General features: G+C 30.3%; 1 protein-coding gene across 1 annotated transcript in view; it reads left to right on the plus strand.

The window, feature by feature from the left end:
• MTA3 (metastasis associated 1 family member 3) overlaps positions 1 to 16,358 on the plus strand; it is a 176,680-nt gene that overhangs the window by 126,020 nt on the left and 34,302 nt on the right. Inside the window, exons 9-11 of the mRNA XM_051975178.1 lie at positions 13,211 to 13,399; positions 15,120 to 15,194; positions 15,956 to 16,014. Of these exons, the coding sequence (XP_051831138.1) occupies positions 13,211 to 13,399; positions 15,120 to 15,194; positions 15,956 to 16,014 (323 nt within the window). The remainder of the gene's footprint in view (positions 1 to 13,210; positions 13,400 to 15,119; positions 15,195 to 15,955; positions 16,015 to 16,358) is intronic.

Here is a 16,358-nt window from a genome sequence, read left to right on the forward strand (position 1 = left end):
GTTGTTATAAGAAAAATAGATTTTATAAAAAATAGTTCATTAAATAAGCTCAGCAAAATTGTGTAATTGAATGGGGACTAGAGCTTATTGTGGAACATTTAGGAGGACAATTTTTTTGGAGTAGAGGTAAAATAGTTGGGCTTAAGTGACTTGCCCAGGGTCATACAGCTAGTAAGTGTCAAATGTCTGAGATTGGATTTGAATTCAGGTCCCTCTGAGTCCGGAACCAAGTGTTCCATCCATTTAGCCATCTAACTGCCTCCAGGACTCTGAAATAATAAAATTTATCCTTTTATTTAATATTAAAGACAAAGGAAATTCATCTCATAACAAATTCCTTTTGAGGTGTTCATATTTTGTGAGATTTTTAAACTATCTGAGTACTACAAGCCAATCAATGCAAAGCCCCTGAATTCATTTTCTGATCCAAAATTATGAAGTGACTACATTTATGACAAGTTAGAGCTATAAAGGATAACTTTACACATTAATATTTTGAATATATTTCCCAATTTAAATACCTGCCATACAGTGAAGTGGATGAAAAGACCTTACTAATCACTGCTTTCACTTTAAATACTTAATACATTTCAAAATATGAATCAATAGGAAAACCTTTTTTTTTAAACCATGAATAGATTTGATATATTTGTTCATATTCCACCTCAATAAAATGGTTAAAAGACATTTTGTGATGGTACTTTGAAACAGGCATTTGAACTTGAAAATTTTAATGTTATGACTACAGCTTTATAAATAGATTTCTTTGTCTAGAAAAGCGATATAAGCTTTATTGCTAATTATAACATCTTTTTCCATTAAAGGGAGTTTTCTGACAAAGTATTGATCTTGACTGAATTGTTCGAAAAATTACTAAGAGTAATTATAACCAGTGGCACATATTTGAGAAATCATGTATCAAAAAACAAGCTTACTCATCACTTTATTGTTATGGTTACCTTATTAAGATATTTTAAACATATAAATTATTTTGTCAATAAATATTTTTATCCAATATTTGTAGGCTTAGGTTTTATTTTCTGCAACTCATTAAATTATTTCTGTAAATTCTTTTATGAAAAATATTGGAAACTATGGCCAATTTTTTTAAAGTAAGGGAGGACAACTCAATATGAAATTTGGAAACCCCTGCAGTACAGAAAAACAAGGAAAATAATTTTAGGTTATTCTGAAACTCTCTTTACTATCTTTAGAGCAAAGGTTCTTTTTTTCTTTTAAAAAATAAAATCTAAAAATTTTTTTGCATCATAAAAATTTTTCCCAGTGTCTTTCTCATTTCCCCTCCCAGAAATCTATAACTACATGACAAATAAAATCTTTTAAAGATTAGAAAAAAAGAGACAAAATCTAACAAAACTTAACAGTACACTCTCCCTCACAAAAAAAAAGTCAGAAAAGATGAGTATTAGTCTATACCTGTGGATCTCCCATCTCTGCTAAAGAGTGAGACCAGTGTATAATTACATTTCTTCATTGGAACTATCCTTAATCTTTATAATTTTGCAGCTTTCACTTTTGATAATTTTTTTCTATTACATGTTTGTGTTCAAGTTGCATATTCATTTCTTACCCTGCTTACTTTAGTCTATATCAGTGCATGTAAGTTTTTTCATGTTTCTCTATTCATATTTGTTGGGGTTTTTTTTAATAGCATGGTATATTTTATTATATTTGTACTTCATTTTATTTAGTTCCCAATCCATGGACATCTACTTTGTTTCTAATTTTTTGCTTCCAATAAAAAGTTTTGTTATAAATATTTTAGCATATTGGATAATTTTCTTATTGGTGACCTCTTGGGTTATATGTCTATTTTAGAATCTCTGGCTTTAAAGGCACTACTAACATTTAAGTAATTTGATTTATACAGTTCCACATTTAAGTAATTTGATTTGTACAGTTCCAAATCACTCTCCAAAATGGTTGTGCTTATTTGCTCTATCAAAATGTCCTTTTGTGCCTATCCTTCTTTAGCCCTTCCAACTTTGACTTCCTGACTTTTGTCATCTTTTTGCCAATTTACTGAATATGAGGTTAAATTTCAAAGTTGTTTTGATTTGCCTTTCTCTTGATACTGTATAGATGGGTTTTTTTAACCTGAGGTTTATAGACCTAAAAGGTCACAGGAATCAATGGATAGATTTCAGGGAATCTGTGAACCTAAATGGCAAAAAACCCAAAACAAAACAAAAAAATTCCAGCCCCAAAAGCAAACAAAAAACTCCAACTCCAAAATTTGTATTTCAGTGTAATTGGTTTTCTTTGTAATCATATGTATTGCATTTTATTCCTTAAATTTTGTTGAGTTCCTGCCAAAAATTTAAAAAAAAAAAAAAAAAGGTGTTATTTGTTTTTGATACTGGTTCTTCCTGTCTTGCCCAGGCTAAAAGTACAGTGTCTACTGATAGTCTCAAATCAGCAGCTTTAATATGCTTCATTCTTGACCTGAGCCAATTTACACTCTCTAGGCAATGTGGTACCCATTGGTATCAGGCTTAACACATACATTTAGTCAGATCAGCATACTATGGCTTAACTTCTGAGATCAGGAGATCAGCCAGCCTCAGCCTCTTTAGTAATAGGAATTATAAATGTACCAAAAAAAGTGAAGAGCCCTTGCTTTAGAATCTTAAAGAAAATGACTGGGAATCTCTTGTGTCCTGACATAAATTAGTAATATCATAAACTGACATATTTGATGATTTGATTGTGGAGGTTATTTTATGGATTATGAATGCATACCAAACAATACACAGTAAAGCTTTTGACTTTATCACAGTATGAGCTTTAAGCATGATGGCCTAAATTGACTCTTTATTTTGAATAAAAGTAGGATAGTATCATGTTTCAGTAATTTTGTTCATGTATATTGGTTCTCTTTTCAATAGAAATGATGTTCCAAGCCCACATTTTCTGGCAGCAAGTAACATTTAAAATATATATATATATTATTAGTGATGGAATTTTAACTGAAAAAACAGATGGCAGAAGAAAACTATGTATTTTTACAGACTAGAGAAAGTGAGAAATGCATGGCCAAGTCTTCCCTGTCAATCTTTCTCCTGAAATGCTTCCATTTGTCAGCTCCATCTGTTGTAGAATCTATGAAATGTGACAATACTTACACAATTGTTTAGCAGAAGTAGCATATTGTACTGATTTTGTTGTGGGTGTTGAGATTTAAATTTCAATGATATTAACGATTAGCATCTATATCTTTAAAAACCTCCATTATTTATGAGAAAATGGGTAGTAGAATTTTTACTATCTTGCTTATAAATGGTAATGTAATGAGCTGCTAAGGATTTCTTTCACTCTCATTAGATTTTGCCCTCTAATTTATTTAAGATAGTTTAAAGTCAGGTTAAACAAAAAAAAAAAATGCCTGATAAGGTGTATTGAGTCTAAACAAATATGGGACCCTCTTGAACTGTTCATATTCTTTGACTCAACAAAATCACTGCTATCTAGGTCAAAGGCAGAATGAAGTCACACATACACACACAGACACACACGTGCACACACACACACACACACTCACACTCACACTCTCTTTGGAAGACTAAAATAATTCATAGCGACACTTTTAATAGTAACTATAAACTGAAAAAAAAAAGGCAGATGCCTGTTGATTATTGTATCATGAATTTGATTAACATTCACACCAAAAGAAATGAGGAATGTGACAAAATCAAAAGTAATGGAAAAGATGTGATATAAATCAAAGTAAGCAAGATATGTAGTATAATAACTACAAAAATGCAAATGAAACAAGTAAGGCAATTGGATTTTGACTTATTTTAATAACCATTGTTGTTAAATTGAAGGATGGTTCAAAGATTTTCCTTGGCAAAAAATTAAAAGTAGAAAAAAGGATACATGTTAAATATTGGCATTAATAAAGAGGTTTTTTTTTTTTTAATTTAGAAAGATGTTTGAGGTAATTTTTTTAAAATGCGATGTCCAAAAGCCTGTTTTCCTGCTGTTTTCAATTCTGGGTGCAGCTCATCTATTTGAAGCATCTAATACACACAAACACACAGACATATATAACAGTGAGTGATACATACAGAATGAAAGAGACAGAAAAAGGAGCTGCATGAAGGGTGGGTATGAGTTAGGCCATAACATATCACAAAGAATTACAAAGAAAATATGGAGTAAAGGATGTCATAAAAAAAAAAGCTATGAGCAGAAATGAAGCAATAAATAATAAAAGTATCAAGTAACTGATGGATATTGTATATTCCAGGTATACTTGCAATGTTAAGGGCAAAGAATCACCCAGTACATTGAGTGTTGATATATGCCAATATGGAAGAATAACACAGGATAGAATGAGTAAGATCTTCATTGATGAAATCACAGATCTATTTAAGTATTAAGAAGACATAGCTGAATTTACTATGACGCAGACATTACTGAAGATGTAAAAAGTATTTTACAATTAGCAACAGCTCTGAAAAAAAAATTGGAAGTAATTGATTCAGTTGAGCTATTTTCAGCTGATATAACACTTCCCAAGCCATGAATGAATATTTTACATTTTCCAGATAATGGTAGATAAATGTTCTTTCCAAAATAGATCCTAGACTCCTCATTTAAAAAGACTATAATCAATGAAATGAATTATAATGATGATTGTAATTGGAAATGAGACGAATGCTATAAAATTGTTTCTTTAAAGGCAATGTCTAAAAACTCCTACTGATACTTTGTATATCAACAAATCTTTTTGAAAACATTTCTAGACATGTCGTTTTACAGCATAGTTGTTTCACACCAAAAAGAAACGAGGAATATGACAAAATCAGAAGTAATGGAAAAGATATGATATAAATCAAAGTAAGCAAGATATGTAGTATAATAACTACAAAAATGCAAATGAAACAAGGCAATTGGATTTTGACTTATTTTAATAACCATTCTTGATTCATAAAACCCAGTTTATGAAATATATCTCCCTTTTTCTAGTATAAGTGCTATTGGATGTTTAATTTATTTTTATGTGATCCCCCTGTCAGCCATTTTTGCTTGATTTTTTTTTTTTTTTTTTTTAGATGAAGGGTCCTTTTAGTTCAGGGTGTTCAGGGTTTTCAGAAGGCATATCTAGAAACAACTATGCTGTGTAATAACAGCATAGTTGTTTCACACCAAAAAGAAACGAGGAATATGACAAAATCAGAAGTAATGGAAAAGATATGATATAAATCAAAGTAAGCAAGATATGTAGTATAATAACTACAAAAATGCAAATGAAACAAGGCAATTGGATTTTGACTTATTTTAATAACCATTCTTGATTCATAAAACCCAGTTTATGAAATATATCTCCCTTTTTCTAGTATAAGTGCTATTGGATGTTTAATTTATTTTTATGTGATCCCCCTGTCAGCCATTTTTGCTTGATTTTTTTTTTTTTTTTTTTAGATGAAGGGTCCTTTTAGTTCAGGGTGTTCAGGGTTTTCAGAAGGCATATCTAGAAACAACTATGCTGTGTAATAACAGCATAGTTGTTTCACACCAAAAAGAAACGAGGAATATGACAAAATCAGAAGTAATGGAAAAGATATGATATAAATCAAAGTAAGCAAGATATGTAGTATAATAACTACAAAAATGCAAATGAAACAAGGCAATTGGATTTTGACTTATTTTAATAACCATTCTTGATTCCTAAAACCCAGTTTATGAAATATATCTCCCTTTTTCTAGTATAAGTGCTATTGGATGTTTAATTTATTTTTATGTGATCCCCCTGTCAGCCATTTTTGCTTGATTTTTTTTTTTTTTTTTTTTAGATGAAGGGTCCTTTTAGTTCAGGGTGTTCAGGGTTTTCAGAAGGCATATCTAGAAACAACTATGCTGTAAAACGACATGTCTAGAAATGTTTTCAAAAAGATTTGTTGATATACAAAGTATCAGTAGGAGTTTTTAGACATTGCCTTTAAAGAAACAATTTTATAGCATTCGTCTCATTTCCAATTACAATCATCATTATAATTCATTTCATTGATTATAGTCTTTTTAAATGAGGAGTCTAGGATCTATTTTGGAAAGAACATTTATCTACCATTATCTGGAAAATGTAAAATATGCATTCATGGCTTGGGAAGTGTTATATCAGCTGAAAATAGCTCAACTGAATCAATTACTTCCAATTTTTTTTCAGAGCTGTTGCTAATTGTAAAATACTTTTTACATCTTCAGTAATTTCTGCGTCATAGTAAATTCAGCTATGTCTTCTTAATACTTAAATAGATCTGTGATTTCATCAATGAAGATCTTACTCATTCTATCCTGTGTTATTCTTCCATATTGGCATATATCAACACTCAATGTACTGGGTGATTCTTTGCTCTTAACATTGCAAGTATACCTGGAATATACAGTATCCATCAGTTACTTGATACTTTTATTATTTATTGCTTCATTTCTGCTCATAGCTTTTTTTTTATGACATCCTTTATTCCATATTTTCTTTGTAATTCTTTGTGATATGTTATGGCCTAACTCATACCCACCCTTCACGCAGCTCCTTTTTCTGTCTCTTTCATTCTGTATGTATCACTCATTGTTATATATGTCTGTGTGTTTGTGTGTATTAGATACTTCAAATAGATGAGCTGCACCCAGAATTGAAAACAGCAGGAAAACAGGGTTTTGGACATCACATTTTAAAAAATTACCTCAAACATCTTTCTAAATTAAAAAAAAAGCCTCTTTATTAATGCCAATATTTAGATATTATCTAACATGTTTGATCACACATCCCATTAGCAAAAAAAAAGAATGATCATAGAATCTCCAATATATGCATATTTATTTATAAATTATATACCTATGTTACTATCCATTATAAAACAGAAAAATAGAAGTTTAAAAAGAATGTGAATGAACATGAGTTTGAGCAGATTTTGAGATATAGTGGAAGATAGAAGATCCTAGTACAGGGTCATGAGGAGTTGGACACAACCGAATGAACAAGAAAAATGAAGAGATAAGAATGAAATATAGTTTTTTTAATTAATGTTACTAAAACTGCATTTTCTCTCATGACAAATACTAATATTGATACATCTCTCATATCTACATCTTCTCTTTTCAGAGTCTAGAGCTATACTGATGAATAGAATTTTTCCAATGATAGATATTATTGTGGGTGTCCAGGTTGTGGGTTATATTTGCTTTGAAGATTAATATCCAGCTCACAAGTGAGGAAGGCATCCTCTTTCAAAGTGTTGAGAGAAGTACACTGAGAAAGACTGTTAGAAGAGTAGTCATTGGTTGGTTGTGTTAGAGATAGGTCCCATAATTGATTATTGGAAGGAAGAAAGATGTGTCCTGTCTCACTCTTTGATTAGTTGATTGCATATCACACATCTTTTAGGAGTAGCTTAGGTGCTGGAGACCATGGGACTGTTATATATCTTCATATTGAAAATGTTAATTACTGCTTTTGGTGTTTGGTTATTGTAATTTCTGAATCTATCTAACTATATTGTCTCTCATTTTTCTGTATTGCCCACAAAAATGAGATTTTTGAGATTTTTTATATGATAATGAGATTTTTTTTCAAATACTTTTCTAAAATCCAGTCATGCTTTGTCTGTAGCATTGTCTTGACCTAATTACCAAATGTTGTTCATTTGGAATAATCTGTTTTTTAAAAATGTTATATTTTATAGTGGTATCAAGAAATAAACTGAAAACATCATGCATCATTTCATACCTTTTACCCTCTACTTCTCTGAAGTGGGAGAATAGTGTCATTCTTTGTTTTCTAGAACTAATATTGGATCATATTATCTAAACTTTAGAGGTGGAATGATCCTCAAAGTTCACCTAAATTACTCTCCTCTTTTTACAGATGTGGAAAGGAAGATGCTAGAAATGAAGTGACACCAGTTTTTTTTTTTTTCTTTAATGAGTTCTTCCCCTTGTAAAAGCTCCCAAATTATTAGAAATCATTTCTAACAATCAAAGTTAAACATACCTATGTTTCAAAATTTTTGAAATAGTTTCAAGATTTTTTCTGCTTCACTGTTTAAAAATATGGACATTTGTTTATCTTTATTCCTGAAGCACTTCTTCCATTTGCCTCAGTTTCACCTCAGTCACCAAAAGCAATCATATTTGTTTTTCGGTCTTTGAGGACCACATTTCTTTTTCTTACCAAAACAATACCTGTTTTTCAACTCAATAACACAGTTCAAACATTTCTTAAGTTGTTCCTATGTGCAAGTCACTGCGCTTGGCAGTAAGGAAACAAAATTTAAAAAAGAAAAGAAAAAGTCCTTACTCTTAAGGAACACGAAACCTTTTCTGATATTCATTTGGCAACACTGGCTTTATTGAAATTACTTCAGTAGAGATACTGCTGGGTGAAAGGGTATTCACAGTTTTATAGCCCTTTGGGCATATGAACTAAATATTCAAAGATGAGATGAAGAAGATACTGTAGCTCAGAAATGAGGAACCAAGTTCATGTGGGCACAGAAGCACTTGATGACATTGTTGTCTGTGTTATAGGACAATTTGATTGTAATGTAGAATTCACAAAAGGGAATAATGTGAAATAAGACTGAAAAGGTAGATGGGAGTCATTTTAGCAAGGCTTTTAAAAGTCATGCGGGAGATTTTATATTTTATCCCAGAAGCTATTAAAGATTTTGTATTTTATATTTGTATTTTATCCTAGAAGCTATTAAAGATTTTGAATAGGGAAGTGGAAAGTATTTTGGGAATATCAATTTGACAGATAATGGAAGAAGAATTAGATCTCTGATTTCAATTCTGTCTTAATCATTTATTTCCCTGTTCTCTTTATTAAAGATTGGTATCATTGATACTAAATACTGAAGCAAAACTAGAATTGAATATTTAACCTTATATAACCTTTTAAAAAATCATTTTCTCATCTGTAAAGAGATTGTGCCTCTTCCTTGATCTTCATATTTTAATCAACATTGTTTTAGTTTATTTTTAATAAATTTTACTGACGCCTTTTTTTTTTATCTTGTTCTTTTAAAATTTATTTTATTTTAAATTCATGGAACGAAGCAAACATTTTCACAAGATAGTACTCCCCCCAAAAAATATGATTGCACATGAAACTATAAACCTACTATGTACAACTTACTATTTTCTCCAAATATACAATAAAGTTTTCATGTAAATTCCATTTCCTCTTTCTGCCTTAGATATGACTACCATTAGATACTAATAGGTACATGTGTGTGTATATATAAATATAAAATTATTCTACACATACATCTGTTTATCACTTCTTTCTCTGAATGTAGGTAGCATCTTTCTTCATAAGTCCTGTATTTTTATTTGTGTATTTCTAGTTGTCAAAATGACTAAGTTGTTCAAAGTCATTCTTAAAACAATATTGCTTTTATTGCAAACAATGTTCTCTTGGTTCTGCTCATTTTGTTCTTTATCATTTTGTGCAAGTTTTTCCATGCCTTTCTGTTTTTTCTTTTTATGTGATCTAACTCTCCCAGTGCACTCTTTCTCTTCCTTCCAAAACTTCATTCATTAGAACAAAGAATAAAAAGATATAGGGTGGAATTAAACAGTTGTGCAAAACTGGCCAACATATTAATAAAAATATGACATTATCTGTAGTATTCCACACCCCAGAGTCTCTCAGGACTTCAGAGAAGTAGATGTATTACAAAGTACATTCTCATAGTCCAACTTTACCGTGAAACTTAAAAAAATTTTTAAAATATTATTTTAATCTTATTTTTTCTCTTAATGTAAACAAAAAATTTTAACATTAATTTTCTAAAATTTTGAGTTTCAAATTCTTCCTTATCTTCTCCTTGATAAGGCAAGTAATTTGATATAAATTATATTCAGTCATGCAAAACGTTTCTATCTTAGCCATATTGTAAAAGAAAATGCAGACAAAAAACACCAAGAATAATAAAGCAAAAAATCCAAACAAACTATCAAAGTATGTATTCAAGCACTATAAGTTTTTTCTTTGGGAGTGGATAGCATTTTTCAACTTAAGTCCTTTGAAATTGTTTTAGATATTATTAAATTGGTATTGCTGAAAATAGTTGAATCATTCACAGTTGATTACCATTTGATTTACTATTACTGTGTACAGTATTCTCCTGCTTCTGCTCATTTCATTTTGCATCCATTCATGTAAATCTTCTCACATTTTTCTGAAGTTTTCCTGCTGATCATTCTTATAGCACAATAGTGTTCCATCACAATCGTATATCACAACTTGTTCAGCTATTCCCCAATTGACTGGTATTCCTTCAATTTCCAATTCTTTGCCAGCACAAAATAAGCTGCTATAAATATTTAGGATTTTTCCCCTTTGATCTTCTTAGGGTACAGATCTAATAGTGATGTTGCTAGGTCAAAAGATATTCCCCATTTTCACATCCCTTTAGGCATTTTTCCAAATTGCTCTCCAGAATGATTAGATGAATTCACAACTCTACTGATGTATGAGTTTCTCAAGTTTTCCACACTTCCTCCAACTGTTGTCATTTTGCTGCCCAATAATTTAAAAAAATAAGTTTTTAATTCACATTTTTTTTATTACTAGAATTTCTCCCTGTATTTTCTCTTCTTTGTCCCAGAGAAATGTGTTATATCTCAAATGACACATTTCTTAAAAGAACAAAAAAAGAGGAAAAGATAAAAAAATCAGCTAAATGAAGTACATCTTAGTATTTCCAATTGTTGTAAAGTAATATAGTTAATTCTTCTATCTGTTCTTTGGAGTTGTGTTTCTAATTTTGCAACAATCATTTTGGTTGTTTTTGTACATTTGTACATTTAATTTTCATATTGTCACATGTTGTTTCAAAAGATTTTGTTATCTTTATTATTCATAGAATCACAAAATTTTGAAGTCAGAAGAGACTTTAGGGCCATCTCATCTAATTCATACCTGATAGGAATCATCACTATAACAAATTTGATAGGTGATGATCTAGTCCTTGCTACAGGGCTTAAAAGGGAACCCTATCTTCCAAAGTCTTCTTATCTTACACCTCATAGTTCAATATATTTTCTTTGATCCAGTGACACTGGCTATTTGTTTTATGAACAAGATATCCTTCAATTCCAGGCACTCTCTCTGGCCATGCTTCATGTCTGAAAGTTCCAACTAAAATTTCACCTTCTCTAGGAAGCCTTTCTTAACTGTTTTTAATTCTGGTACTTTTCTCTTTTATTCACTTCCTATTTATCCTTTGTATAACTTGTTTTATGTATGTATGCATGTATGTATGTATGTATGTATGTATGTGTGTGTATATATTTGTTGACATGTTATCTCCACCATTAGATTGTAAATTCCTTGACTATCTCCTTTGCCCCATTTTTGTATTCCCCACTGTTTCCCATGACATAGTGTCTGGCACATATTAGGTACTTAGTAAATGTTAATAGATTGATCCCAAGACAACCCATTCTACTTTTGAACAGTTCCAGTTATTAGAAAGGTTTTCCTGACCTCAAGCTTAACATTTTTCTTTCTATACTTGCCACCTTTGTGCCTGGATTGGATTTTTGGAGACCTATAGAATAAACCTTCATGTGGTAGATATTCAAGTTCTTGAAGATAGCTATCATATCTCTATCATATCCCTGAATTTCAGGATAAACATCACTTTTTAATTATTGAGCACCCACTTTGTTTCCTGGGTTGATTTTTTTTTTGCTACCACAAAAACTGGTGCTATAAATATTTTGTTGCATATGGCATCTTTCTTTCTGTCTTTGACTGCCTTGGTGTGTGTGCCCAGTAGCAGAATCACTGGGTATAAACAGTTGAGTTACGTTTTCCCCCATAATTTCAATTTTTCCAGAAAATTTCCACTAATCATATATTAGTGGATCCTTTTTCCTATAGCTTATCCAATGTATGATTCAACTTAAAAAACTGAAAGAGAAAATTCCAAATCAACAAAGCTATTTAAAAGATATTTGTAAGAGAATTTTTGATTTTGGCTTTGGCAGACTATTTTTAAAAAGTTAATTGAGCTGTGTCCTGTGTTGGCAAGGATTTATTTATTCTACTGAGCCAGATTCTATAATCTTTAATTATTTTGAATACTCAGTTATTCATGGACATATGTGAATGGAATATTCCTTCCAACAAAGAAATGTAGATTATAATCCATCCAACTCTACCTATTTTATATGCTTCTTATATATGTTGTTTTTGAATGATTCCCCTAAAATTTACCTATAGGAAGAGCATTTTTTTTAATGGTAGGGGTCTGAAGAATCGTGTGTGATACCTAGAAGGTAATGAAAAGGTTTAAAGTTGCCATGAGCAATGATTTACAAACAAGGAATTAAGAAGAACCAAAGTAATGTAATATCTAAGAGAAAAAAGAAAATCAGCCAGTCATATGGAAAGAACAAGTGGCCTGTGTGCTTCACTGATACTATTGAATATTAGGAGAATATTCCCTTCCCCCCTGTCCTCTGGCATTTTGAGAGGAAATAAATGATAAGTGCTCATGGATGGTTTGCATGCTATTTCATAGGAGACCATTGCCTCCATTGAGATAATAGATCCATTCATTTAATTACAAATAAGATTGATTAGCCTATATTCAGATAGGCTATCTTACATTTATTTGTGTAATGTAACTAATTCAATTATTTAATAGTATATATTGCTGAAAATGAATATTTAGTCATCTTCATTTCCTGTAAGTCACCTTTATTCTCATGGTTTTAAAAATGCTATCCTCCACTTCCAAAGGACTGATGTTGAAAAATGCTATCCACCTTCAGAGAAGGAACTGGATGAAAATCAAAGCACACTGTACTTTATTTTTTTGGTGGTGTTTTTTTTTTTTTTGTGGGAGGTGTCTTTATTTTCTCTCACAATATGATTAATATGGAAATGTTTTGCATGAAAAATATATAATTTATATCAAATTGTTTGCCTTCTCAATCAAGGGGGGAGGAGAAAAGGGGAGAGAATGTGAAGCTAAATTTTTTTAAAAGAATGTTAAAAATTGTTTTTATATATAATTGGAAAGAACAATTTTCTTAAAAGTTGAAAAATGCTGTCCTGGATACATTGTTGTTAATTAACTTTGTCATTGTGAATATACCTTAATAACCTTTGATATTTGGTAATAATTAATTCTGAGCTTCCTTGTTTCTTTCTTATTCTCTTTAGTTCCATGCTATGGACACATTATACAGACACAGCTATGATTTAAGCAGTGCAATTAGTGTTCTTGTACCACTTGGAGGACCTGTTTTATGTAGAGATGAAATGGAAGAATGGTCTGCTTCTGAAGCTAGCCTATTTGAAGAAGCTTTGGAAAAATATGGAAAAGACTTCAATGATATACGTCAGGACTTTGTAAGTAGAAAATTATAAGGCTTTAAAAAAAAGATTAAATTAAGTTGTGGCATAAGCACAGCATTTGACGTGAATATTTTAAAGCATTTATCTTTAAAGCTCATGTTTTAATTTATCTCTTTCAGCTATGCTATGAACAATAATCTATCAGGATGAGAAAGTTTGATCATGCCTTTCAGCTAAAGCTGTTATGCCCATTTTAAGAGAATGGCTGCTTTACTAATAAAAGGAATAGGTCTGGAGGTCCTTGAGTTCTAATACTAGTTTCAGTAAAGATATTCTCTGTTGTCTTTGGGAAAAGTCTTAGTACTTCCTAATTATCCAGCTATAAAATTAGAATATGATGACTTTCATCATATTTTCTGTATTGTAATCTTTCAACTGTTCAGTTATGTGATTTTTATCTCTTACTCATAATATTGTTCTGATTGCTTAACTAATAGCATTGCTTTTCTGATACATAGCTTCATTTAGAATCATATTATCAGAGAATTTTATATAGAATGGTCTTATGATGGTATCATTTAGTTTAGTCGCTTCATTTCACATATGAAGAAACAGATTAATTTGTGTAAGTGCTTGTGTGACTCTGCTGTTCTTTAGATATACTGTCTTATACAATTTTGATATTTTATGTTATATTTTAAATTGTTACTTAAAAATTAGAAGTTCATTATTTGAGGCTTAGAAGAAATTTCCAAAAGTAGCTTTTCAATTTTATTTTAGTTGTTTAAAACTGAACTGTATTTTCATATGCTATTGCATATTCAGTGTGATTTTTCTGGGGGGACAGTGACCATATAAACTGCCTCTGCATTTGGCAAAATAATAATAATTATTATTATTACATATTATTGTAATATATAATTACTATAGTTATAATTATATATTATACATAATATATACTGTTATTATATATATAATTATTATTCCCATATTTAAATACTGCTCATTATTCCTAAGGGGCACTTCTATAAAAAGGAGATGTAAAAATTAATTGTACTGTCCTTTAAGAATTGGTTCATTTGTTTTCCAATTCCATAGCTAAAGGAAAATGTCTATTTTATGCTAGTCATTTCTGTAAATAATCAAATTTCTTCATTGAACTACGGGTACATTTTGTAGATATGCCCCTTTTCTGTAATGCATGGTTATTAAACTAGAGGCTATGAGGTACATTATGTTTGAGTATTTATAGAAAATATTAGTTTAAGCACATATTTTTTCTTCCAAATTAGAGTAAGTATAAAATAATGAGCCAGTTTCCTATTTCCAAACTATACTTCACTTTTGTAAATCAGCAATCTTTACTCATTCAACAAGTACTTTTTTTTTAAAATGCATTACTTCTTTTTCACTACTTCTGTTATGTTTCTTATCTGGTAGATCATTATTTCATGTAGGACTATAATATGTTTTCTTTTCCTTTCTTTTTTTTTTTTTCTTTTGCTGAAGCAGTTGGGGTTAAGTGACTTGCCCAGAATCACCCAACTAGGAAGCATTAAGTTTCTAAGATTAGATTTGAACTCAAATCTTCCTGACTTCAGGGCTGGTACTCTATCTACTGTGCTACCTAGCTGCCCCTATAATATGTTATCTAAAATGTATCTTCCATATATAAAATTACTATTTTTATTATTTTAAAGAAGAGGTTTTTATGGGAGTATATAGTAGCTTAAATTTTTGAGTTTTATTAAATTTTAAAATATTTATTTTTCAGCTCCCATGGAAGTCATTGACTAGCATCATTGAATATTATTATATGTGGAAAACTACTGATAGATATGTACAACAGGTAATCCTATCATTTTGGCATTAAGAAGATCTACAAGACAAAAAAATTTAATTTGATTTAGGGATTTGTTATCCTGTGGTAATTTTATAACTGTTTATAAGCTTCAGAAGTAATTTTAATTAATCTGTATGTGTGTAATTGAAGAAAGTGTACCTCTTGAGAAGGAATACTAGAGGAAAATATAACTGTTGTATCTGTCATTAGAATTTCATTTTGGGCAGAAACTAGTCCTCAGCTCTTGATCTTTCCTTTTAGGAAAAAAATAAAACAAACAAACAAACAAAAACCTAGAGAAACATTTGACACATCTTGGTTTTCTCTAGGTTTTGGTTTCTCTAGGTCATAATAAGGCATCTCCTTTTGGTGGTCCTTTGTATTTTCTTTGCCAAACCACATTTATTGTGAAATGACTATGACCCCACAGATTTTTCTTGTCTTTATTTTTTTTTATTGTTTTAATGGTGCTTTTAACATTTATATGGAAATATGATGTAGTACACTTTATATCTTCACTTACATAATTTATTTCATTTTCTTAGTAATATTAGTAATATTTTTGTCTTTTTTTCTTAAAATTTGTTGTTTTGTAACAAATTTAATCTTTAAATATATCCTTTGAAAAATTCCTATTTGGATATAAAATCAAATTTGCTTTGGCTGTTGGTGCTTGGTTTAAATAACTTGTAATTTTTAAGAATAAAAGGAAATAGCCTAATTTTTATGTACTGTATGTAAAATATTCTCTCTGTTATTTTAATTAGAAACGCCTGAAAGCTGCTGAAGCTGAAAGCAAATTGAAACAGGTTTATATTCCAACTTAGTAAGTACTCAATTCTTATGAATTTTAAAAGCTGATGTCAGTGTAAACAATACCTTTTTTTGTAATTCAACCTCAATTAAATCACTAGACCTCTTTCTTCCATAGTTTCCTATTCAGTAAAAGAACTCTGCTTTATATTAGACAGCAAAAATGGGCTCAATAGGACCAAAAAGCCTAATAGTCAGAGAAACTAAAGTGAACAACTGTGAGAGGCAGGGGAACTATGTAGTGGATTTTGCCTCAATCACAACGATATATCAGAAAATACCACTATGAAAGCATACATGTATGAAGTGGGTGGTTTTTATTAAGTTGTAGCTTCTGAAGTTTGTAAATTGTGGGTG

The sequence above is a fragment of the Antechinus flavipes genome, chromosome 2 (genome assembly GCF_016432865.1).
Source record: "Antechinus flavipes isolate AdamAnt ecotype Samford, QLD, Australia chromosome 2, AdamAnt_v2, whole genome shotgun sequence".
NCBI classification, from domain to species: domain Eukaryota; kingdom Metazoa; phylum Chordata; class Mammalia; order Dasyuromorphia; family Dasyuridae; genus Antechinus; species Antechinus flavipes.